Source organism: Lonchura striata, chromosome 26 (genome assembly GCF_046129695.1).
Source record: "Lonchura striata isolate bLonStr1 chromosome 26, bLonStr1.mat, whole genome shotgun sequence".
Lineage (NCBI taxonomy): Eukaryota > Metazoa > Chordata > Aves > Passeriformes > Estrildidae > Lonchura > Lonchura striata.
This window is the reverse complement of record NC_134628.1, coordinates 4,073,810-4,097,260: the sequence shown is the minus strand read 5'-3', so window position 1 is coordinate 4,097,260 and position 23,451 is coordinate 4,073,810. Positions and strand designations below refer to the sequence as shown.

Sequence of the window (23,451 nt, the reverse complement as noted above, 5' to 3'; positions counted from 1 at the left end):
TCCTATGCCAGGGCTCCCCGCTCTCTTGACTTAATTTGCTTTAATTTTGTTTTAATTTGGGTTGTTTTTTCTCTAGGCTGCAGCTTTTTATTTCACTGCTGCTTCAGCAAAAGCGATTCAGGAAATTCCGATGAAATCCCGGCATGCAGCAGCCCTGCCCCTGTTCCCAGGCCGGACAGGCCAGGAGCTTAATTCTCATTAATAACCACCACAGGTCAATTATTGCAAGAAAGAGGAAAAGCAGCAAAAAGCACTTTGGCGTCACGTGTTGTTTAAGCTTCCGAAAATAAATGTTCTTTGCAAATCAATCTGTTTGCAGCTCCGCACGTGGAGCTGACAGGGAGAATTTCTGGAGGAAGAGAGTATTTATAAGGGGGGTTTATTTTAAATAAACAGGCACTTAAGGCTGAGGCTGCTGCTCTCGTGTCCCATCCCTCATCCTCTGCACGAGTTCCCGGCGCTGCCCGCGAAGCGCCGCAGCTGAGCCACAAACACGGCAGGTCTGGCTCCCACACCGTGGGCTTGGCCCTGCACCCACTCGGGAGGCTCAGCACCCACTCGGGAGGCTCAGCACCCACTCGGGAGGCTCAGCACCTGTGGGAACCCAGGGCTTCCCTCTGGCTGCCCCGGCAGGTCTGGGACCCTGGCAGGGGTCAGGAACCCCCCTGGACAGAGCCCCCAGAGACACTGGCTGTGATCTCTGCCCATGGAAAAGAGTTTTCAATCTTACAGGATGAATTACAAGCTCTGAGGGTTTGATATAAGTAATAATTAAGTGTGGCACGGGTGCAGAAGTAAAATTTTAGGATTCTAGATAAGGGGTCCAAAGGGGACAAGATGGAGGAAATTGGGTGTGCCTTGTCCTTTTTCTCCTTCTTCATGCCCTCCATGTCTCACTGTGGTGTTGGCATTTTTCTGTTGGTTCAGGCTGGGGACACACTGTCCAACGTAGGTGACAGATATTGGCACGTTCTTGTAAATGCAGCCCAGGGAGTTTCTGGTATTTTATGTTTGTCACATCCCACTGAGGGCAGAGCCCCACACGCTGCCCTGCAGGACAGAGCTGGGCAGGGCAGCAGAACATGTTAGAGATAAACAGAATAAACAACCTGGAAACCAGCACAGACCAATTCTGGCTTCTGCTTTGGCAGTGGGGCTGACAGACAGAGACTTTCTACAATCTTGGGATCATCAATACCACAGATTCCGACAAGCACCCACTCAGGAGGCTCAGCACCCACTCAGGAGGCTCAGCACCCACCAGCTGCCCCCAGGGAAAGGCAGGGCTTGGCATTGGCAGCCTGTGCCTCCTACAGGCTCTTGTGAGAGGAGCCCCACCTCACTTGAGGGATGTGACAGCAATGCTGGTCTCAGTGGGCTGCAGGTCTCATCTGCCCGTTTCCCCCCCTCTTATTGTTGTTAAAAATGTATAAGGGATGTGAGAGTTACCACAGACACTCAGGGCAGCTTCTGTAAGACTCCAGTGGGCACCCCTGTGGCTGGTTACAGTGCAAGATGAGAGAAGAGCCTAGAGTTGTGCCAGGGGAGGTTCAGCTTGGACATCAGAAAGAATTTCTCTTTGGAAAGAGCTGTCAGGCATTGGAAGGGGCTGCCAGGGAAGCGGTGGAGTCCCAATCCCTGGAGGTGTCTGAGGAACAACTGGACATGGCACTCAGTGCTCTGGGCTAGCGGCAAGGTGGGGATCAGTCACAGGTTGGGCTCAGTGGTCTTGGAGGTCCTTTCCAACCTCAGGAATTCTGGGATTCTATTCTATAAACTGTATTTCCCATGCATCTCCCAGCTGTGGTGCATCAGGACGGGCAAGATGCTCAGGATATCTGCTCCACAAAAAGCCAAATTCAAGGGAGGCCCACTCCCACGGGGATCGTTCTCAGGCTCCCAGCTGGTCCCTGTGAGGTGGGGTGTGTACCCAATGTCACTGTTGCTTTGTCTGCAGGAGCCGTGGGAGCAGGATGCTGCTGGACGTCGTGGCGCTGCTGCTGAAGCTGGGCACGGTGGTGATGGTGATGGGCCCGGGCTCGGCCGCGGGAGGCGGCGTGGGGGGCTACGCTCAAGTCAAGTACATGCAGCCCATGGTGAAGGGACCCCTGGGACCCCCGTTCCGTGAAGGCAAAGGGCAGTACCTGGGTAAGGGATGCACTCTGGGGGACTGTGTGAGGACACGGGGCAGTGGGAAGGGGACGTGGCATCTCACAGCCACTGGGGACCTGTCACCCTCTTCCCTTCAGGGTCAGAGCTCTCGGAAGCCGCCTGGCACAGCCGAGAGTGCTGCTGTCCAAAACACTTTTGGCCAAGCATGGCCAGCTCATTTGGGTCTCTAACCCAAGACAGGGTGGGCACGGGTAGAGGCTCAGCAGGGAAGTGAAGCCCTTTGCTAGGGCTAGGAGGGCACCTTGCTCTGGGAGCCAGGAGACACAGAACTATCCAGCTCTGGCTCCTACCCTCCTGCCCATCCCCAACAGCGGGAGGCACAGAAGCCTCAGCACTCACCATCTCTGCCTTTTCCTGCTGTTAAAACTGAGCTGTCCTGGCAAGGCTTTTTCCACTCCTCCACCTATTCCGTTTCCCTGTCTGCATTTTGCACCAGCTGGGAAAGGAAAGAGTGCCAAGGCTGGAACTGAGACCCAGCCTGGCGAGGGAAGAGCAGGAGAGAGACATTTCCTCTCTCAGAGAGCAGCGACCAGAAACTCCACACGTGTTAAATTGCTCCCCACTGAGTGATGTGCACCCAGAGGGGCAGAGGCACCAGGGTCACTGCTCTGTACAGCCAGTGCTCCAGCACCCCAGCCTTCTGTAATCCCTTGTCCCCAGCTGCCCTGCACCCATCCCACTGCTGGCACCACCATGGCATGGGTGCTGCTGGGCTCAGGTATCCAGACCTGCCAGGTTGGTGCTCTGCCCTTGGGAAGAGCCACCGGAGCCTCCCCACATGTTGTCATGGACCTGGACCCTCCCAGGAGCTGAAGTCTTGGCTCTGGGAGGAGAAACTGGAGAAGGCTGGGCCACTGGTGGCTGATTTACTGGAGGGCTGAATGGCTTATCAAGAGTTCAACTCAGCACATGTGTCAGAAAACACACAGAAAACCTGGAGCTGAAGTGTGCTTCGAGCCCCCCCTCCCTGCCCCCTTCCCAGCTGTTTTAAAGCTGCTCCCTGAATCCCAGCCAGAGCCAAAACCTTCCAGCGTAGCACAGGAACACTTCAGCTGCTGGTGGGACTGGATTCAAATCTCTCCCTGCTGTTCTCCCTTCTTTTTTTCCCTTCTTCCTATGCATAGCAACAGCTTGCTTTGCATCTGAGCAATGCTGCCTATGGTGGGGAGACCAGTGAGTGTGCCAGGCTGGGGCAAGGAGGCGTTTGGACAAGCTCTGCCAGGTTAGACCAGACAGAGGGGACACTGAGGCAGGGCAGAGCACAGAAATCCCTTGGACATTACTCCTCTAAACCCTTGGGAAGGAGAGGACAGGTGGGGGACAGGAGAGAGGGATGCAGGGACAGCTGCAGCCCGAGCCACCGGCTGTGGGGCCGCACAGAGCCAGCTGGGGAAGCCGGTGCCTCCTGGATCCCACCGAGCTCCCATCTCTGCTTAACCTCTAATTTGGCAAGGAAAATCCCTGCTGGCCTTCTGCCCTGCTCGGGGAGCTCAGCTGACTGGCCGCGACGGCGCAGGGCTGTGCCGTGCCCCCGCGGGTTACCCCGGCCCGGTGGGAGCTGAGCGGGGCCCCCCAGCCTGGCCGAGGGGCTGGGACCCCCGGCTGGGGGCGGGGGGTCCCTCCTGCCTCCAGGTGCCATCTGGTGTGTGACAGGTTTCCTCAGGGTGGCAGACACCTTTTCTCACCCAAAAATAGCTGCCTCAGAGCACAGTGGGAGCTCAGGGGAGGAGATGCTGCTAAATGCTGAAACGCTCAGAACATTGAAGCAGAGATCTGCACATTGGGGGTTTATTTTGGCTTAATTTAAACAATGTTGATGGTCCTGCAGACAGGTAAAGCCATGAGCGAGTGCTGGGGCACCCACTGCTGGGAGACAGTATGAGAGGTGCTAAAACACTGATCCCACACAACATCCCTGTGAGCCTGTGAAAGTCTCTCACGAGACAGAGCTTGGCAGCAGCTCTGGAACAAGCTCGGCCAGGCTCCGCCACAGAGCAGCCAACCTCTCCTTCCTGCAGTGTCATCTGGCTGTGCTGGCCAGACCTGCTGCTGGCTGCTCACGGCTGGGAACCACTTCCCATCCTGTTGGATTATTCCTCTGTGCTGCTGGGTCCCTTCTCTAGGCAGGAGGGCTCCTTAGCGGGATGAACACAGCTCCAGAGGGGCTGCAGCACCCACCTGGCCATGTCCATGCTCCTCAGGAGCTCCGTGGTGCCCAGGTGGGAGCTCCCAGGGTCATTCCTGCCCTGTCCCCTTCCCGCTGCCCCAGCTGGCTCTGCGTTAACATTCACGGCAGCTCAGTTCCTGTGTCGAGGGGAACACAGAACCCCACGCTGGTGCTGCAGAGCTCTGAGACATGTGTCTGTGGTAAGACATGGGCTTTTGAAATCGGACACCAGTGGGGCTGCAGTGTCCCAGTTTCTCTCCGCTGACGGCCCCGGTTTGGTTTTCCCCGTCTGCTTTTTTGGCCGCCTGCAAGCTGGCAGCTCCCGCCTGGCGTTTCTCTCCACTGCCTTGTGTGAAAGAGTGTGTGTGTGCTTTTTCCTTCCTTCGTGGGCTCAGCTGTAGATCCTTGTTCTGATTCCATGCAAAATGACCTAGAAAAATAATTCATTTCAAACCATTGCAAGAAAATAAAAAATTAAAAAGTGGGGGGAGAAAACACATTGAAATAATTTACTGGAGAATTTTTTTTCCAGAATCCAAACCCCAGAAATAGTGAAGCACTGCACAGCTCCCTTGCCCTCTTTTCCACACTGTTTTCTGGGGTGAGAAGCAGAAGTTTGCAGAAATCCAGTGGCAATGTCATGACAGACAAGTATTTCCTTCACCAAGAGAGCCAAGTAACCACAGCTACAGCTGAGGACGTGGGCCAGGCTTTGATTTATAGATAAGCTCTAAAAATGTTTCCATTACCCAAGGAAAACACAGTGGCACCAGGATGGGAAGGGCCAGAGCTAATTGCTGTGTTCAGGGCAGGCAAAGACACCTCTGATGCTCCGGGAGCTGTGCCTGCTGCTGCCACAGTTATTCTTTTCACGTGTCTCAAATCTCCCATAAGCTTTTCCCGTTGACTGAGGAAATCTCCGTGCTGGCGGATCCCAGCACCACGTGTGTCTGTGCTCCCAAAGCCCAGCTTGGCTCACTGAGGGCGCCAGACTGGCAGACCAGCCCAGGCAGGATCCATCCCCATCCCAGGAACTTGTTCATATAGATCTCTTCCCAACTGGAATGATCTCCCTCGGGCAGATTTGATTTAAATTCACCCAATATGTCATAGCCCTTTCCCCTGCCTTTCACATTTCTCATCATCGTCGCATGTACATGTGACTGTCGAGTATTTCCTTCATTTCAAACTGCCCAAAAAAGAGTTTGTCAGATTTATTCTTTCTCACCCTTTCCTGGTGTCACGTGGGAGGTGACACTCTGCCTGGGCCAGCCTCGAGGAGTTATTTATGCTCACGTCTGTGCTTTCCATGCTGAGCTGTGGTGGGCATGTCATCTGCCTCTCCTTGCCTTTGGAGTCTCTCAGCCCATTTGTTTCTTTCTTATATCCGTTTGCAAAAGACCTCAATAAATTCTTGAAATGTCAAGTGGTTGTGGCCTATTCCCAGCTGGGCTGACTCATTTGGACGGAGCTGAGGCTGCATTTCCCTCCCAGCTCTTGGCTTCTCCTCCATCCCCAGAGCTTTTTTGCTTTTTTGGTTTTTCACTGCCTTGCTGGACTCGGGAGCTGTGCCAGCAAGCACTGTAGGCATGGCCTAACCCATACATCCGTCGCCTCCTCAGGCTCTCGAGTACATGTCCAACAGTTTTCTTTTTAATCCAAAAGGATTAAAGGTCTCCCAAGGCCCTGGACTCGCGGGACGGGGTGAGGGATTATCCTCAGTCTTGGCTCACTCTGTCGCCATCCTCTCAGCTGAGCCCAGGCAGGAGCGACTGAATCCCACGGTGCTTTCGAGGCCGCTGGGAAGTGAGGCAGCAGGAGGTGTGAATCCAGCCCCAAAACCACCCTGCAGTAACTCATCACAAAATAGCCCTGCCAGAGCTGACAGCAAGCACTGGCACCTTCCATGGTGTCACCTGACATCATGGAGGGATGTGAAGCTGGAATGAGAACCCTGGCCTTTGGCCTTGCCTCAGGACACCCTCTGACGGGGGGGCTGGGAATGCTGTGGCCATGTTTCAGTGAAAGAGTGCCCTTCAAGCGCAGCCCGGCCACTCAGAGACCCGGGCTCCAACATGCCAAGGACACTCCTTGCCCACAGCCAGCTCTAGTGACACTCTGTGTCTCCTCTCTCCACAGACATGCCGCCTCTGCTGCCCATGGACCTCAAAGGGGAGCCAGGACCGCCAGGGAAGCCCGGCCCGCGTGGACCTCCCGGGCCCCCCGGCTACCCGGGAAAACCGGGCACCGGGAAGCCGGGAATGCACGGCCAGCCCGGGCCGGCCGGGCCCCCCGGCTTCTCGGGCATTGGAAAACCCGGCATCCCAGGTCTCCCCGGGAAGGCAGGCATGAAAGGGATGCCTGGAGCCAAGGGCGAGCCCGGCATGCGTGGGGAGCAGGGGCCGCGGGGACTGCCCGGCCCGCCGGGGCTGCCCGGGCCAGCCGGCCTCTCCGTCAATGGGAAGCCGGGTCCCCAGGGCGGCCCCGGCCTGCCCGGCTTTCGGGGAGAGCCTGGCCCCAAAGGAGAGCCGGGTCCCCGCGGAGAACGAGGGATGAAGGGCGAGAACGGCGTGGGGAAGCCAGGCCTACCGGGGCCGCGGGGCAACGGCGGCCCTCCCGGCCCCGCGGGGCCGCCGGGGCCCGCCGGCGTTGGGAAGCCTGGCCTCGACGGGCTGCCGGGCGCGCCCGGCGACAAGGGCGACGTGGGGCCCCCGGGCGGGCCGGGTGTCGCCGGGGAGCCCGGCCCTGTGGGGCCGCGGGGACCCCCCGGCATCGACGGGATCGGTGTCCCGGGGGTCGCGGGGGTGCCGGGGATGCAGGGCCCCATGGGACCCAAGGGAGAGCCCGGCATCCGCGGCCTCCCTGGCATGCCAGGCCCCACGGGCTATGGGAAGCCAGGCATGCCCGGCCTGAAAGGAGACCGCGGGCAGCCCGGGGCACAGGGCGCCATCGGCGATAAGGGGGAGCCCGGCGTCGATGGGGAGCCGGGCGAGCCAGGCCCTGCCGGCATCATCGGCCCGCCGGGCCCGCCGGGCTCCATGGGGCTGCCGGGCAAGCACGGGCTGCCCGGCCCCAAGGGGGACGTGGGGCCGAGCGGGCCCCCGGGAATGCCGGGGGTGCGCGGCGACCAGGGCCCGAACGGCTTCGCGGGGAAGCCGGGGGTGCCGGGAGAAAGGGGCCTGCCCGGCTCCCTGGGACCCCCCGGCCCGACGGGCCCCAAAGGTGAACCGGGGTTCATCGGCCTTCCGGGGGTGCCTGGGTTAACGGGCGGCCCCGGGCCCAAAGGGGACGGTGGGATCCCGGGGCAGCCGGGGCTGAGGGGCCCCTCCGGCATCCCCGGACTGCAGGGACCTGCTGGTCCCATGGGGCCACAGGGGTTACCAGGCCTGAAAGGGGAGCCCGGGCTCCCTGGCATTCCCGGCGAGGGGAAGACTGGCGAGCCTGGCATGGCCGGACCCATCGGCCCACCCGGAATGCCAGGAACGCCGGGGCTGAACGGGCCACCGGGGCCACCGGGGCCACCTGGGCCACCAGGAGCGCCGGGAGTGCTGGACGAGACGGGCATCGCGGGGCTGCACCTGCCGGACGGTGGCGTGGAGGGGGCTGTGCTGGGCAACGGGAAGCCGGGCAAGCCGCAGTATGGCCGAGGAGAGCTCGCTGCCCGCATCGCGCCGGCCTTCACTGCCATCCTCACCTCCCCCTTCCCCGCATCCGGCATGCCCGTCAAGTTTGACCGGACCTTGTATAACGGGCACAATGGCTACAACCCGGTCACTGGGATCTTCACCTGCCCTGTATCCGGAATCTACTACTTTGCCTACCATGTGCACGTCAAAGGGACCAACGTTTGGGTGGCCCTGTATAAGAACAACGTGCCGGCCACCTACACCTACGATGAGTACAAAAAGGGGTACCTGGACCAGGCCTCGGGCAGTGCTGTGCTTGAACTCAAGGAGAACGACCAGGTCTGGGTACAAATGCCCTCGGACCAGGCCAATGGACTGTACTCCACAGAATACATCCACTCCTCCTTCTCTGGGTTCCTGCTCTGCCCCACATAACAGCTGTTGGGCATGTTTCCTTTTCACCCACTTTAGCCATAAACTTTTTTTTTTTTTTTTTGATAAAAAAGTGTTTTAAAAATACAAAAAAGAAAAATCACTGGTAAGAACGAGCAAGACATTGTCATGGGACCTTGCTTCACACTGTTTGATCCATGAGTCAAGAGGGTAATCGGGAAGGAGACATCTATCCATCTATCTTTCTTTTTTGGGGGAGGGAGAAGGGAGGGAGGGGAGCGACTTCCTCAACAAAGCATATTTGGAATAAGTACCCCAGTGACTGGACATCAAACACAGGAACACGCTTGGGATGGCAAGGATCTGGCTCTGTGATCCAGAGAGGAAGACCAGACCCCTGTGGTGTGTATCAAGTGCCCTCATTTCCCATTTGGAATGCTAGATAAATAAATCCAGCTGTGCCATGGCTGATGTGTTGGTAACCAATGCAGGGACACAAACCCATACAGCAGCAGGGATCCACGCTGGATTGAGAAATTTCCTTCCAAACCATCAGATGCCCTAGTTCCAGGCTTGCTGACGCCTGTTTTTCCAGACTCTGCTTTGGGGCAGTCTCTCCGATTCACTCCAGATTCAGTGTGGTTGGATTTATAATCCTAAAGAGTGGAACACTTTGCATAAGCACCTTCTTCTAAGAAGTAAATATTATTTTTAACCCTCCCCCCAGCACCTTTAGGAATAAAATCATCCAGGCACTGGTACCTGGGAGGATGCCATGACCGGTTCCAAAGGCAGTGAGGGAAGCTGGGACCCCCCGTGATGAACAACGATCTGCTCTCTCCATTCACCTGCTGGGAAGTCCAAGGGCTGGTCCTGTCCCGTCTGTCTCTGCAGCCCAAAGACTTGCTTGGCCTCAGGAGCATCTCTGCCCACACAAGGATGGCAGTGCAAGCCCAACTCACGGTGCTTCCAGCTGGTGTGACATAAGGAAGTGCCACTGATGGACAACTTGCTTTTCCTGTCTCACTATTTTGGGATGTGTGAACTCTTGGTGTCCCCCCCCTTTCTCTGGGGATCTTGGAATTAAGAAAAAATAGTGCTGGTTCTAACTTTCCACACAGTGATTTCACCATGGTGCTATGACCCATTTAAGAACATCACAAGTGTAGTGCAATACCTGTGACAGAGCACCAGCCCCGGGGCCACTCTGTGACTTAGGTTAAAGAAATCAACATTCTCCTGTTGTTACCACTTTGTTTCTCAAATGCTTGGAGCATTCCTACCTGAGCATGAGCTGCAGGGCTCTGGGGCATGATGGCACTGCCTCGCATAGATCCTGTGGCTCTGCAGGTTTTCTCACAGTAGAACAGTCACTGCCACTTCCAGGACAGGGATGCTGCTCATCCCAGGCCAGGAGCATGCTGCTGAAGTCAATCCATGTGCATATCCCACTGCATGTCCTTCTGCAAAGGCACATCCCTGAGAAACAGCAACGATTTGGTCACCAGCTCTGACCTTTGCATTTTCCCAAAGCCTGTTCGATGGCCAAAGAAACGTAGCAAGACTGGGACTGGGCTTGTTTTCCAGATGGACTCTATGAGATATTTAAACAGCTTTTCCTATTTCTGTTTTGCTTGTTTGTTTTCTCCTCAAGCCTGTCCTGTGTTTCTGCCTCTTGCCATTCAGGACTTCCTATTAAAAACTCACCCATCCCTGAACTTAAGAAAGACAAGAAGGAAATTTGCAGTTGGAAGGCCAATGCTCTGGGCACTGCCTGTTGGGGCTGTGCGTCCCCTCCCTGGGATCTTTTCCGTGTGAATTTTTCTCCTTAAAGCTACAAGTTTCATGCAGAGATGGAACTCCTCAAGCTGGAAGGTGTCTGATCCCACTGGACCTTTTTAACTCCTGAGGGTGTGGTCAGGACCATTTCGGTTGTGATCCTAACAGGTTATTTCCCAGCAGGAACAGTCCCTTAAATTAAAAGTGGAAGCTCAGAAGATTTCTCCAAGCCCAGGTTTGGTAGGAGAGGATGCTGGGAGGGGACTTGTCTCCTTTCCTATGGAGAATAGAGGGATTTGAGCTGGTCCAGCCTCGTGCAGGGCCAGGAGCTGCCACACCTGGTGGGAGCTTCATCCTGCTCCTCAAAGCAACGTAATTTATACTGTGCCTAATCTACAGCCCATCTCTTGTTCTGTCTGCTTCATTCCAAACTTCTTGTTCGAGCTGGCAAAAAGCAACGACCAAACTCCTCACTGTAGCCACCCCCAGATTAAGTTTGTGCTGTAGATACTGTTTTGTAATTTCACTTTACTATCATGTGCAGAGCAAACCCATAATCACCCCTCGCAGCTATTTAACCTCTTACATTTACACACTAATGGAAAGCAAAGATATTACATGCACATAGTTAGGCTAAAAAGAAAAACGATGCACAGGATGAGGGAGGCTGTTCACTCTCCAGAAGGATTTTTTTTTTTTTCTGGAATACTGAGTACATATTAGCCAGCAGAAAGGATTATTTTCTGTCGTGTGTGTGAGCGCGTGGGATTTTGGTTTCAATCACAAGAATAAAAAAGGTTGGGTTGGATGAGGTATGTCTATTTTTAATGCTGAAAACTGCATTACGATGTGCATTTTTATATACAAATTCTTACTATTTTTTTTAAATTTGCCTCTAGTATCTTCATTTCTAACCTAGTATATAGAGGTTTTTAGTTTTGTAAATACTTACTACATGCACTGTCCTAGTAAAAGTTGGTTTAAAATGCACTCTTTGTGACCCAGAACTGACCTGCTCTTCACAACTAAAACTGCAGTACTTGATTGTATTGACAAACATCAATAAAACTTATTGTATAGAGGTGGGCTCAGCTGTGCTTTGTCCTGAGTCTTGCTCTGCCTCATACAGTTCTCTTACACTCTATTTCCACCTCAAATCATCTCACTCATTCCCAGCAGACTCCCTTACTAATATCCTTATGTAAAAAGCTATTGCATGTTTCTTGTGATTAAGGAAAAGACTCCTGTCTCCAGAAATTCAGTTTTAGAAAAGGTTGAAACTCAGATCCTTCCAGCCTGGTGATTATTAATTTTAGGGACTCAAGTTGAAGTCTTAAGGATTCCCTTTCCCTTCCGTGTTTTTTTTTTTTTCCCATGATTTTTTTATCCTACATCACACACCTTGTGCACAGCCAGCCTCCATCCTGCGGGAGTCAGGAACACTCAGGACTGGTGAATCACTTGCAAAGCACGTTCACAGATTCACAGTCCAAAGAGAAGAAAATGTGTTTTCCCACCTGATCTCACCTGGCAGAGGTGAAACATTTCCAGGGAAGCTTGGCTGACACACAGGCACCTTCAAAAGCTCATTGCAAGGAGCAAGCCATCCTCCTGCTGCCATTCACGAGGCTCCCAGTGAATTCCCTGGTCTCTGCACCATCCTCACATGCTGGTTTCCAGCACCTGAACTCCTTCCACAGGCTGAGAAGGAAAAGGGGCCTTTCCAAAGGCCCTCCCTGCAATGCTCAGTGTCAACTCACCCTTGTACCAAGAACCACTCCTGGTCCTCTTGGCACTGAGGATGCACAACTTCATGATTGAGTGAAAACACAGGAGCAGCGGCTACTTAACAAAGATAACTGAGGGACTTTACTTCTTTCCAAGGAAACTAAAGGGTTTAGTACACATCTAAAGTCAGGCACAAAGAGCTCCAGTCTTTTAACAAGAGCTCTTTGCTTGTCAGGAGTTCCAAACATTTAAAATTATAAAGTTGCTTTAAAAGAAAAATATTTTCTTTTAAATAATTACATGAATCTGGTTGTCCCTCTGGCAGAATAATATGGAAAACTGATATTTTACAGCTCAGATCTGCAGCACAATACAAAAATATACAACAGACCAAAATTCCACATGTTCCCAGGACAAGAATCCATTTATACAAGGAAAACCCATTATAGCATCACACAAAAGACTGGCACTTGAAGGGAGCAGACAACAGGGGAAAATGGAAGGACCTGTGGCAGCCAGATTCCCACATGTGCATGCAGCCTGACAGAGCCACCACGTGCTGACACCACTGGGGAGCACCACAACCACTTCCCGGTGTCACAAGACATACTGGAGAAATAACGAGTTACACTGCCACATTTAAGTTTATAAACATTTCCATATGACGACTTTTTGTTTTCAATTATTAAAAAACTTCAAACCCTTTCTAGATGTGCCATTCCCAAGCTGTTTCTGTCTTTTTGACCAGCTCCACTAGGAAAAGGTTTTAAATGTGAAGTTCTGGAACACAGCTGTGCTAGAATGTTCTTGGCCATCAGCAGCAGCTTCTTTTCAGTATTGATGTCCCCAATTAACCTACCTCTCCCTGTAATTCTGGGGCAATTTTTACCAAGTACAGAGGCTGAGACTGTGATAAATTAACTCCTGCATCCTGCTAAAGTCACTTTTGTGTATGACTGCAGTAGAACCAGGCATTCTATCCCTGTACTACTTCCACTCCCAGATCTGCACTCTACAGGAGCTGGACTCTCATGGTCCTTGTGGGTCCCTTTCAATTTGGGGTATTCTGTGATTAAAACAGGAACTTGGTGCTCTGGGCATATACAGGACTTTAAAAATATAGGATACATAGATTGGGAACACAGGAGCAGCCAGAGTGGCTGCAGCAGTGTGACAGCAGCTGTGCAAGGGGGCACAAAGTGCAGGAGGTGCCTGTTGGATCACAGGGCCAAGGACACAGGAGGAGCAGCAATTAGTGACACCCTCTCCCAGCAGGGACAATGAGGCAGCTGGGATTGTCTGCAGGCATCAAAAGTCTCTCACAGAGCCAACAGCAATGCAAAGAAATCCCTTCTCCCTTCTCTGGTCCTTCTCATTCTGCCTTTAAGGCAACAAACCTCCCTGGAAATCTGTGTTCCATTATCCTAATTCAGCAGAGGTGACAACCTGGGCCACCAGGCCTCTCTGGTGACTCCCATGACACCCCTTATCTGGCCAGCTGAGAATGACCTGCTGCTGTACCAGGGGACAAGCCACTGACCACCAAAACACAGCCCATGGACATGGGAGCAGAGGAAAACAGGGAGAAAGTCCACAGATTCAGACACCTGCCAGTGACTGCAGTGACAAATGGCACAATGGTGGACAAAGCAATCAGCAGAAATCCTATGGAAAATGAGACACTCATGTACACTCAGGGAGCTGCACCCACTGTCCAAGTGCAGCCACTTCCCAGCTGATCTGTGACTGAAGGGATGTCCTCTCTTTTCCAGGCTGGCTCCAGCTCCCAGCTGACAGCAGCAGGCGCCCTTCCCAGTGAGGCTCGCTGGCGTGGATCCACCGCTGGGCCTGACCACAGAAGCAGAGCTCACCATCCCTTTGCCTTCAGGAAAGCCCTGGAGCTGCCCCGGAGCTCAGAGCCGCTGGCAGTAGAGTTCATAGAGGCTCTTGGCCATCCTCTGGGTCTCCTGGAAAGCCTCACAGCTCTGCTCCCAGCTCGGGGGCACCTGCTCCTCCCCGTAATAGGCGCCGGCGATGGCCCCCGCCATGGTGGCGATGGTGTCCGTGTCCCCCCCCAGGGAGATGCAGTAGATGATGGTTCTCTGCAGGGCGTTGTAGTGGTCAGGAATGTCAGGATCAGCGTCCATGCAGCGCAGGAAGGAGTAGATGGCAGTGGGGACGGAGCGCAGCGCAGCGATGCCATTGCCTGGAACACACCCCGTCAGCACACTCTGGGCTTCCTTCCTTCTCCCTTCCTACTGCACCTTGCTGTTGCCAGTGACTTTCCATAATGATATCAAGCATTTTACCAGGATTTTACAAGGTGCAAAAGTTTGTGCTTCAGAAACCCCCCAGTTCCCCAGTAGCACTCACATCCTGCAGAGCAATTCCCAGTTAGCCCAGTATAGCCTGGCCATACACATCTATTCATTCCCACTCAACACGATGACCCAATAGCCCTTGAGAGATCCTGGAATGTTAAGAAACATTATGCAAGGTAAATTTCCCTTAGCAATACATTTTTTTCCTATCAATACTAGAGGAAATCACTGGGTTGAGACTTAGAATTCCTGACTGGTGAGCACAGGCTGCTTTTCCAGCATATTCCGTGCCTGACAGGCAGCACAGGCTGAAGAGGAATCTAGGGGGACACACATCTACCAGGCTTGCTGAGTTAGTCCTGCTTCCAGCTTTCCTAAGAAAGGTACTCACCCAACTCAGACAATACATCTGCTTTGGGAACACTGCTGAGCTCCAAAAATTCCTTGATTTTCTTTAGACGCCTGGAAAATGGTAAATCCTCAAATCCCAGCCTGCAAACAGAGAGTGCAGTGAAGAGGAGAGAACAAGAGCCAGAAGAAACCACTGCAGCAGGGTTGGGGCTTTCCCCAAGCTACTCACGTTCGGGCATCACTGAGAGACTTGTCATCTGCCTCCACGTGCTCCATGTGGCTGATGAGCTGCTCCAGGAAGGTTTCCCTACTGAGCCCTTCCTGCAGTGCCAGGTGCACAGCCAGGGCCTGCAGGATGGCCCCGTTGTAGCCCAGGGAGTTGGCGTGGGTCAGCTCTGCGCTCAGCTTCGCAAACTGCCAGAGAAACCTTGCTGTCAGCAAAGCTTCCTGGGACACTCCCCTGGCAGCAGGGATACCCAGAGGAGCCCAGAACGCTCCGTTACCTTCTTGACATCCTGGATGTCGGGATAGACAAGGGGGATGCCGGCCACCCTCATGGCCCCGCCGTTCCCGTAGGAGCCCTTCCCGTTGAACTGGGCCCTCGCGGGCTCAAACACATCGTTGCACTTGGGGCTCAGGAGCTTCTTGAAGACGTTGACCACGGCCATCCCATAGCCCCTGTTGGGCTCCTTCTTGTACTCCTCAGCAAACCTGGTGTGGCCAGGGGGGAAAACACCCAGAGGGTTTGGTCTGTTACTGGGGTTTGTGATTGGATGAAACCTCTTGCTAAAGTGAATTAATAACACACACATAAATCAGTGTCAGGGCTCAGTGATTCAGTTCTGCAGGGAAACATTCCCAAAGAACAGTGTGAAAGAGGGATGTATAAACATCACCTTCCATAACCCACTTGCTTCCCTCTCAACTCTGCCTCAAAATAGAAGCAAACTAGAAGCATTTCCGTGGGTCACAACCACAAGGAAAGTCTTTTGTTCAAGTTCAATGGAAGAGTTTTCTAAACAAAGAAATGCTTTCCCTTAAGTGGAACCAAATGCTTTCAGGGCTGGGGATTCAACAGGGAAACAGATCATAAACAGAGTCAAGCTGAGCTCACTCCTATTCCCTCAGTAAATTAAGGGCAGCACAAACATAAATAGCAACAAATAAACATAAAACAAAATGTTTCTGGAATCTCCAAACATTCTCCTCCTCAAAGGTGAACACACACAAGGCTGGCACACACGAAGCTGGCACACAGCAGTGCTGCCCTGTCAAGGCAGCTTCGGACTCCACACTGCTGCTGACACTGCTGCACAGTCCAAGGCACGGCAAAGCAACAACAATCTAAAGTATTAACCACCTCTTTCCTAACTATTTCCCCTCCTAAAATCAGTAATTAGAATTAGTCTGCCTCAGCCCCTGTCCCCTTGCACAGATGGTCACAGGGATGGTTACACCTTCAGGAAGCCTCATGCTCACCTCTTGGCCATGTCAACCTCATCGAACTCCTGCTTGGCCAGCAGTGACTGCACCACCGACCTGCTCATGGCCGTGTCGTCCGTGTACGGCAGCGACTCTGCAACGGGAGGGCAAAGAGTCACACCAGCAGCCAGGGACAAACTGCTCCTGCCCTTTGCCAGCACCACCCTCATCTCCAGGGCATGGCTGCCACAGGTTGCCTGGAACAGCTGTGGCTGCCCCTGGATCCCTGGAAATGTCCAAGGCCAGGTTGGAAAGGGCTTGGAGCAACCTGGGACAGTGGAAGGTGTCCCTGCCCATGGAAGATTTCTAAGGTGCCTTCCAACCCAAACCTGTCTGGAATTTAAGTTCCCCTGGCACTCTGAGGTTGACACTGCCATGGTTGTCAGAGTAAGGACACACAGCAAGGGAGTTGCATCCACAGTTATAATGACACAGAATATACTTCAAGATTAGTAAGAGCCAGGAGATGTCTGACATCCAGAGGTATATATGGACAAGAGAGTCAGCCCAACACAGAATCAAAGATTTCCAGGATGGTTGAGGTTGGAAGGGACCTTAACGCCCATCCTGTTCCATGGGCAGGGACACCTTCCATTATCCCAGGTTGCTCCAAGCCCCGTCCAACCCGGCCTTGGACACTACCAGCACTGGAGCAGCCACAGCTCCTCTGAGCAATCTGTGCCAGGGCATCACCACCCTGATGGGGAACAATTCCTTCCCAATATCCCATCTAACCCTGCTATCTGGCAGTGGGAACCCATTGCCATATCCTGTCATTCCAGGCCTTTGTCAACAGCCTCCATCTTTCCTGCAGACTCCCCTCAGGCACTGTAAGGCTGCAATCATTTCCTAAGAGTCAAACAACAACTCTGTGCTTCTCTCACTCTTCTCCTCCTCAAGTTTTGGTACCTCTGCTCTTGCTGACACCCCAGCACTGCCACACCCATTCACAGCACACTCCACCTCAGCTCCCTGAGTAGGAGCAGCAGGAGCCAGAAGAGCAAACCACGGGTCCCTCTGCATCAGCGGTGTCCCTAAGGAATCCCTAGGGAATCAGAACTGGCACCTGAAGGAAGCAGACAACAGGAAAACCCTGTTGAACCCCCACAGCACAGGGGCACAGAATAGAGCAGGCCAGGGGACAGCCAGGGTAGTCAGTCACAGCGGAGATGCTCCACAACCTGGTGAGGGGTAAGGACTGAGGGGGAGCAGAGGGGTTGGGGATTCTGCAGGTTGGGCACACCTCAAAGCACAGTCCTGAGGGTGCTAAGGGACGCGAACACGCACCCCGAAGCCCAGTCCTGGGGGTACTGAGGGGACACAAACACCGCAAAGCCCAGCCCTGGGGAGTGCTGGGGTCTAACCCGAATCTCTGGGGTGCCGAGTGCCGTGCACAGCGGGGTGTGCGAAGTGGGGGACCGGGCGATCTCCCCCGCTCCCCGCCGCGCTCCCCGCCACGCACCTCCACGTGCGCTCCCCGCCGCCTCCCCTCCCTCCTCAGGCAGCGCCGCTTCCAGCCCTTTGAGGAAACTCAGCAACTCCGGCAGCTTCACCACGCTCCTGCCTTCGAAAACAGCTCCCAGGCAATCCCCCAACAACGCTCCGGCTAAACAGCCTCGGAACCGAGCGAGGCCGGGCCGGGGACGAACCGGGAGCCGCCCGGGGCTTGAGGGCGGACCGGCCGCCGCCATTTTGCAGCGAGCGGCGCTTCATTCCTCCGGGCCGCTAGGGGGCAGTGTGCGCGGAAGCGCCGAAGGCGCTTCCGCGCACACTGCCCCCTAGCGGCCCGGAGGACCGAGGTGCCGACAGCGCACCCGCCTGTTCTTTCCATCAATCCCTCCTGGAATCCATCTGGATTTAATCACCGAGGATGACAACAGGCCCTTTTATTGTTTATAAATCTCCTCGGAGCGAGGGAGGCTGTAAACATCATCCAAGGGCCAGACGGTTATAAAACAAACTAAGAGGAGAATTCCATTCTCCCCAAACGCGACGCAGATGGTCTCTTTTCCTCGCTAGGGATCTGGATCACCAGGAGTTTTCCTCTCTCCCAGCGCTTGCACAATTCCCGGTGTGCTAAGCCAGCTCCAGCTGACTGTTCCTCGGCAGGTTCCTGGTGCGGTTGATGGCGTCGACCTCTGGGTCAAACTTCTCCACAGGGATCACGAGTTTTCTGCGGGTGTCCATGCACTTGTTGTCCAGCTGCAGAGAATTGGTTTTGTAACCAATATCGGTCTGAATGCGGTGAAGTTGTCTGTAAAGAGCATCCAAGGCATCCCTGGGAATGAGTAGAAAGGACAGGAGTTGGGATCAAATGTTGCATTGCTTTCCAGGAACAGACTCCCCAAGGAATAGTCCCCAGTCCCAACCCTGTCAGAGCTCAAGGAACAGGTGGAAAATGTTCTCAAGCACAGGGTGGGATTTTTGGGGTGTCCCATGCAGGGCCAGGAGTTTGGTCTCAGTGATCCTTGCATGTCTCTCCCAACTCAGGGTATTCCATGATTTAAAACTGGACAGGAAGCACCCAGCTTCCCACTTTCTGTTGGCCCTGTGCAAGGAGCAAACTCATCAGATACTCATTGTTTGGGGCAGTGAATATCCAGCCCACACACTGCTCTGGGAGGGCAGCAAGGGATGTGCACCCAGGGAGTTGCCAGCCCACAACAGCACTTCTGTTCCTTCCTTGTCACTCTCTTTTTTGTCCCTTTTGGATTAATTTAGAGTCAAGCAGGGGCTGTGGGAGTCCCATTCCCCTCCCAGCACAGACCCCTTACCCCACACCCACCAAGCCCAAACACTGCAGCCACTCATGAGCCCAAGTACCACGAGCACCAAATGCAGGTGCTGGAGGTGTGCCCAGAGCAGGGACACCCAGAGCCACATCCCCTCAGGGCAGCACTGGGCACTGCTGTTCCTGCACAGCAGGACACTCACTGTGACTCTGTCCGCTTCTGCTGGAGCGCACGGATTATCCCCTCCAGCTGCTGGACCTCGTCTGTCAGTCCATACTGAGCCTGCAGGGAAGAGAGGACAGCGCTGAACAGGGCTTTAAAAAGGCCACAGTTCCCTCTTTCCCCTCTCCCCAGCTCTGAAATTATTCCCTTGCTTTGCTGTGTCACTGTAGGATCCATTGCTCAGCTGCTCCAAAACTCATCCATGTTTTTCAGAGCCCCCATCCAGGTCAGTTCCCTGCAGGGACCATGCCAGGTGAGATACCTGATCCCGGCAGAGGTCCAGGTGGGGCCGGTACGTGCGCGTCTCCAGGCGGGTGTGAGCCACTTTCAGATCCAGTGTTCTCTTCCGGATGTCTTCCTCCAGCTGCCGGATCTCCTCCTCCATTTCATCAATTTCCTCCAAGGTCTGAGGACAGACATGTGTTGTGAGGAACAGCCTGGGATGCAGACTGGGAAACTGCCCCCGTGTCTCTGGGAATTCTGCTGTGCTGGGGATAGATTTTACTCAAGAGCTTCTGAGGACTGAATCCTCCGCTTTCACATGGACCAGGATGGTGCTGCTGAGACAAGGGGTGAAATAAAGAGGCTGAAACCTGGCGGTGCTGCTAAGCGGTGCCAGAGAAGCACTTGTGAGAGGTGGGATACTGCTGGGATTGTATGTGTGCCACTGAACAGCAAACTTGTGGAAACTACACTCAGGCTGAGTCACTTTCCATGTAACAGTCTTTGAGATTACATTCCCAGCCAGGATTGTAGTCAATGACCAAAGAAACAACACTTACGTTCTGCTCCTGCCATCTCAGCTCACTAAGGGCTCCTTCCATGTCTCTCATCCTCTTCCTCAGTGCAAACTCTGTAGCTATACGCTGAGCATCCAGCTCATTGTTTGTCTGAGGAGAGAACAGCTCCAGTCACACATGGCAGCAAAGTGTCTGTGTCCCCCCAAGCTGTGCCTAGAAGGGTGGGAAAAACCCAGGAGCAAAACCAACTGGGTTTGGCTGCTGCCACGTGTGCATGTCACACTTCTCCAGTAGCCAAAAGGTGGGGATTGATGGACAGGGACGTGTCCTCCAGCTTGCTGAGACTGCTGCCAGCTCTGCAGCATAACCAAGCTCCTACTTAAACCAGGAGGGCAGCTGCTCCCAGGCAGATTCAGAGACATGCCTGCCACTCTCCCACACGTGATCCAGAATGGCACCAGAGATTCCAGGCCAAGGGAGCAGTTTACCTGGGCAATGCTAAGTGTGATTGCTCCTCGGAGATCAACTGAGGCTTTCATTGCTGCCTCAGCACGCTCCTTGTTGCACTGGCTGTTCAGTTCCCACTCACGAAGTGCAGTTGATCTGTGAACAAATCAGTTACAAAAATAAATTGAGTGTTTGCAAGATATTTTAAAGGAAACACCTAGTGCAGGCCAGGATGGCAGCACAAAAGGATTCTGGAAAGCTGGAGGTCACATCTTTCCTGATCTCCTTAGAGACTGAACTCACCAGGCCTAACATCTGCTCCACCAGGGACACATCCAAACCATGGAAAGGAATGCCAGGCAAGTGAAAATATGCAGCAGGTCCCCCTGAGCTGTGCCAGAGGTGACACCATACTGCTGAGTGTCACATAGAGCTAGACAGGAGGGAGGCAGGGCACCTGGCCCCCACTGGGTTTGTGGTGACAATTTAGCTATTTCCCAAAAATCTGTAGCTTCCCCGTCACAATCAACTTCTGTTTGTTCTGAGTTCTCTCCAAAACTGTACCCATCAAGCCTGGACACAGGAGGGAAGGAAAAAGCATCCCAAGGGCTCTGGGCAGATTTGACCACAGAAGGGCAGATTCTTTCCTTACCCATCTGGGATCCGTGTTGGGTTGACCTTGAAGGAGATGTTGCCAGAGGTGGGATTGAAGGACATGCACTGCCGATCAAGTTCTAACGTTTCCACCTTGTGCCGGTGGTCAAGGCTCAGCTGCTGACGAGCTTCCTTTAAGAGGCTGCAGAGAGCCAGGCTGGAGTCAGTGGGGAGCAGGCCCAGGGTAGGGGGAGCTCAGAATTCCCAAAGCCTTCATCACCATGTCACTCATCTTAGTGAAATTAATGATAAGCTGTCACCCTCTCTGGGAACTGGGCCTGACCTGCCCAGCCCTGCCTGCCTGGCTGCCCGGGGCTGTGTGCTGGTGTTGCCCTGGAGAACGGAGCTGTGAAGGATTCCCACAGAGTATCAGGGCCTGGGAGCTTTAACACCTCATGGCCACTGACTCCTAAACCAAGGCAGGTGGCATGAGATCTGGGACAAAATTTCCAAATGGTGCTTGTGAAGTCACCCTTGACACACCCTTCGCTGTCAAATCCCAGACCCTGAAAATCATCCAGGGTTCCTGTGTGGTTCCCTGCCTGCCTGCCCATCTCAGCATGGCACTAGAGGCACATTAAGTATCTGGGGCCAAACAAGAAGAGCAGAATCACCAGCCAAAAGCTGTCACTCCTCACCAGAGCTGTTTGAAGGCATCGTCCACTCGCTTCTGCAGCTCTTTCTTGGTTTTCTCAATCACCTTCACCTCTTTGTGTAGCTCCCCTTCCACAGGATCCCTCACCACATCAATGTCACGACGGCTCTCACGGAACGTCAGACACTCAATGGCAACATCCAAACACAAGTTCTTTGCCTGGAGGGCATTTTCTGCTGCTTCCTTCACCTGGAAGAAGCAATCAGTCAGGTGTGTGGGGGATAATTTAGGGATTGGAGAGAGAAAGGAAAGGGAACCCACCCATGCCATCATTAAGAGAGACTCACACTGTCTTTGCAGTTCTGAAACCTTTTATCAAATCTGGAATAAAAATTGCTAGAGCCAAACACCTTAGTCCTCTACACCTGCCATTTGCATTGGGAATCACACTTTTCTGGGGGTTAACAACTCCAGAAACAGCAGCAACTTCTGGGTTTCAAACTCACACTATCAGAGATCTCCCACCACTATTCTCTATTTAAACCCAAACATTTTTGAAGGATGGTATTAGCATATTTTTTTAAATTATCTTTCAGAGCTTTATAAAAAGTCCAAATAACAAAATCCACCCAGAAATCCAAACAGGAGCGTGCAATATACAGCTGCATGACACGGCTTGGCTCAGCCAAGAACACAGGGGTTTGTTTTTTCCAGGAAGTCATTCCATCAAGTATGGATCTCAGTATAAAATATACACACACACACACACACACACACACACACACATACATATATATATATATAATTATCTAGTGAGAAGCCCCCCTTGAACTCCAGATGGGCTTGCCCATTGCACAAGACAAGCCTCAATTATTTCACATCCCATGTTGAGAGTGTAAGTTCATTTCCAGCCATCTGCCTTCCCAACATACTTTGGTTAAGGCATCAATTTCCAAATCTATGTCTGCGAGGCATTTGGCCAGGGCCTCTCTCCATCTGTCCACGCTGGTGATACGATCTTTGAGGCGGGTTTGGCTGTTGTGCTCATCCCATTTTGCCTGGAATTAGAGAGAAATGCCATTACTCTTTTTAAAATTGTAGTTGTGAATCCTGCTGAAGCCTTTCCCCATTTTCGGGACAGATTGAGCCTCTCACAGGAATACAACACGTTGCCATTTGGGATCACAGTCATTTACACAAACAGCACAGAGAACAACATGAGTGGCAATGAATGTTAAAAAACACACATGGGGATTTAGTGACAGTACAGATACATCATTGCAGGTGGGTTTACAGGGAGTAAATGTCCATACTTAGCATGTTCTGTACAGGTAAAGCCCTTTATTCCCTCATCCATACACCCAAATCTAGACACTCCCCGCAGCTCCTCAGCCCATTATCCTGACAAAGCTGTGAGCAGCCCCCTGGCAGAGGGCTCACCTGGTTGCCAGTTTCATTGCGGAGAGCTCGTCCTTCCTGACGGACATGATGGGAATTAAAACGCTGCTGTTCGGCGTTGGCCGAGATGAGGAGGGAGTTGTTCTGCCAGTCTGGCAAGGTGAAGCGCTGGCCCGGCTTTACACTCAGCGAGGCCATCTCACTGAACAGGTGACTGAAAGGGAGCGGAAGATTTATGTGTTTATTCATGGAAATACACCTGAAATGGAGCTGAAGCCAAAAACTGCAGAGTTTTTCAGGGGAAAAGCAGCAGCAAGCTGCAACCCAGCACCTGGCCTAATGCAGATACATGTCGTTAAAATAGGGGAGCACAAGGACAGGTGATGGGAGCCAACCTCTGCCCCACGCCAGGGGGAAAAGTGCTGTGCACCTGTCCCATCTGTCCCTCCCTAGGAATGTAACTGTTTGCAGGGACAAGAGCTGCTCACAGCACCAGCTTCCATATGGTATTTACTGAGCTTGCACAAAAACGAATGAGGATATGATTGATTCTGTTGTGTTACCACTGAAGGCTTAGCCCAAAGCTGTGACTCTCGGGACTCCAAGGCTTTCAAAGAACAGCAGAGCTTTTAGGCTTCTGTTTT

At 53.3% G+C, this 23,451-nt stretch overlaps 3 protein-coding genes across 4 annotated transcripts; 1 reads left to right on the top strand and 2 right to left on the bottom strand.

Annotated features, from left to right (window-relative positions):
* Nucleotides 1-6,478: 6,478 nt before the first annotated feature.
* COL8A2 (collagen type VIII alpha 2 chain) lies at nt 6,479-11,218 on the top strand. The gene has a single exon (XM_021554786.3). It carries the CDS (start codon nt 6,481-6,483, stop codon nt 8,398-8,400), a length of 1,920 nt encoding a protein of 639 aa, XP_021410461.2. The 5' UTR covers nt 6,479-6,480; the 3' UTR covers nt 8,401-11,218.
* On the bottom strand, nt 9,450-17,721 carry ADPRS (ADP-ribosylserine hydrolase). Of its 2 annotated transcripts, XR_002467717.3 has the most exons (7): nt 17,482-17,721; nt 16,017-16,113; nt 15,041-15,248; nt 14,767-14,951; nt 14,578-14,678; nt 13,557-14,071; nt 9,450-9,837 (listed from the first exon to the last, which is right to left on the bottom strand). XR_002467717.3 is itself a non-coding variant. In XM_021554788.2 (6 exons), exons 1-6 carry the CDS (start codon nt 17,708-17,710, stop codon nt 13,779-13,781), a joined length of 1,113 nt encoding a protein of 370 aa, XP_021410463.2. In that variant the 5' UTR covers nt 17,711-17,721; the 3' UTR covers nt 11,981-13,778. The 2 variants fall into 2 exon arrangements, 1 of the variants encoding a protein (XP_021410463.2); XM_021554788.2 differs by lacking the exon at nt 9,450-9,837 and having other exon boundaries at nt 11,981-14,071.
* Nucleotides 17,722-18,095: 374 nt separating this feature from the next.
* On the bottom strand, nt 18,096-23,021 carry TEKT2 (tektin 2). Its single transcript, XM_021554837.3, has 9 exons — nt 22,850-23,021; nt 22,342-22,467; nt 21,453-21,658; nt 20,813-20,956; nt 20,202-20,316; nt 19,756-19,863; nt 19,236-19,379; nt 18,954-19,033; nt 18,096-18,297 (listed from the first exon to the last, which is right to left on the bottom strand). Exons 1-9 carry the CDS (start codon nt 23,003-23,005, stop codon nt 18,096-18,098), a joined length of 1,281 nt encoding a protein of 426 aa, XP_021410512.2. The 5' UTR covers nt 23,006-23,021.
* Nucleotides 23,022-23,451: the final 430 nt, after the last annotated feature.